Source organism: Chaetura pelagica, unplaced genomic scaffold, assembly GCF_000747805.2.
Source record: "Chaetura pelagica isolate M959 unplaced genomic scaffold, ChaPel_1.0 scaffold150, whole genome shotgun sequence".
In the NCBI taxonomy this organism is placed as follows: Eukaryota; Metazoa; Chordata; class Aves; order Apodiformes; family Apodidae; genus Chaetura; species Chaetura pelagica.
The window spans coordinates 3,241,225-3,241,883 of record NW_009952052.1 but is presented as its reverse complement, the minus strand read 5'-3'; the positions used below and the strand labels follow the sequence as shown (position 1 = coordinate 3,241,883).

Genomic DNA, 659 nt, shown 5'->3' with positions numbered 1-659 from the left:
CAAAATTCAATATTAATGTTAAGTGTCATGTCTGCAGAACAGAACAAGGCAAGATCTGACACTAAGCTCCCAGCACTCTGCTTCCCAACACACCAATGAAGAAGCAGATAACGTTTAAGAAAAGCACAGTAAACTAACATATGTCCCTAAAAAAACAGTACATTGAAAGCTGGGGTGAAAAGGGAGTGGGAACATGGAGCTACGTTCATATTTTCTCAGTCTGCTCTCCTGGTTAACTTTGTGCTTCTTCAGAAAATAACTTCAGTTTGAAACTAACACTTGGAAAGTTTTTCCAGCAGATGCTTAAAGTTTTCTGGCACAGCCAGAAATTTCCCATATGGGCCAGCCCAGCTCTCCCTGAACGCAGCAGGAGTTTGGTCACTGTAATCACTAAAGGCGGGCTGGTATCTGAACATAAGATTTTCTTTGGATAATTTATGGAAAACTTAGATCTGAAACATAATCTGTTTCCTTTTACAGCATCGAACTGCACAGCAAGTTTACATGAAGGACAAATAGCACACAGAATAAGGAGGCCAAGGAGGAGTGCTGAAGCAAGGCTGCAGAGCCATCTCGGTGGCAAAGACTGCAGTCATGTTCACAGAAGTCACAAGGGGTTATACTCTGCATCACTTCTGAATTGTAGCTTCTCACCGCTC

At 42.3% G+C, this 659-nt stretch overlaps 1 protein-coding gene across 1 annotated transcript in view; it reads right to left on the bottom strand.

The window, feature by feature from the left end:
• Positions 1 to 474: 474 nt before the first annotated feature.
• Positions 475 to 659, bottom strand: part of CD109 (CD109 molecule) — a 75,613-nt gene continuing 75,428 nt past the window's right edge. Inside the window, exon 34 of the mRNA XM_010003537.1 lies at positions 475 to 656. Coding sequence (XP_010001839.1) covers positions 475 to 656 — 182 coding nt within the window. The remainder of the gene's footprint in view (positions 657 to 659) is intronic.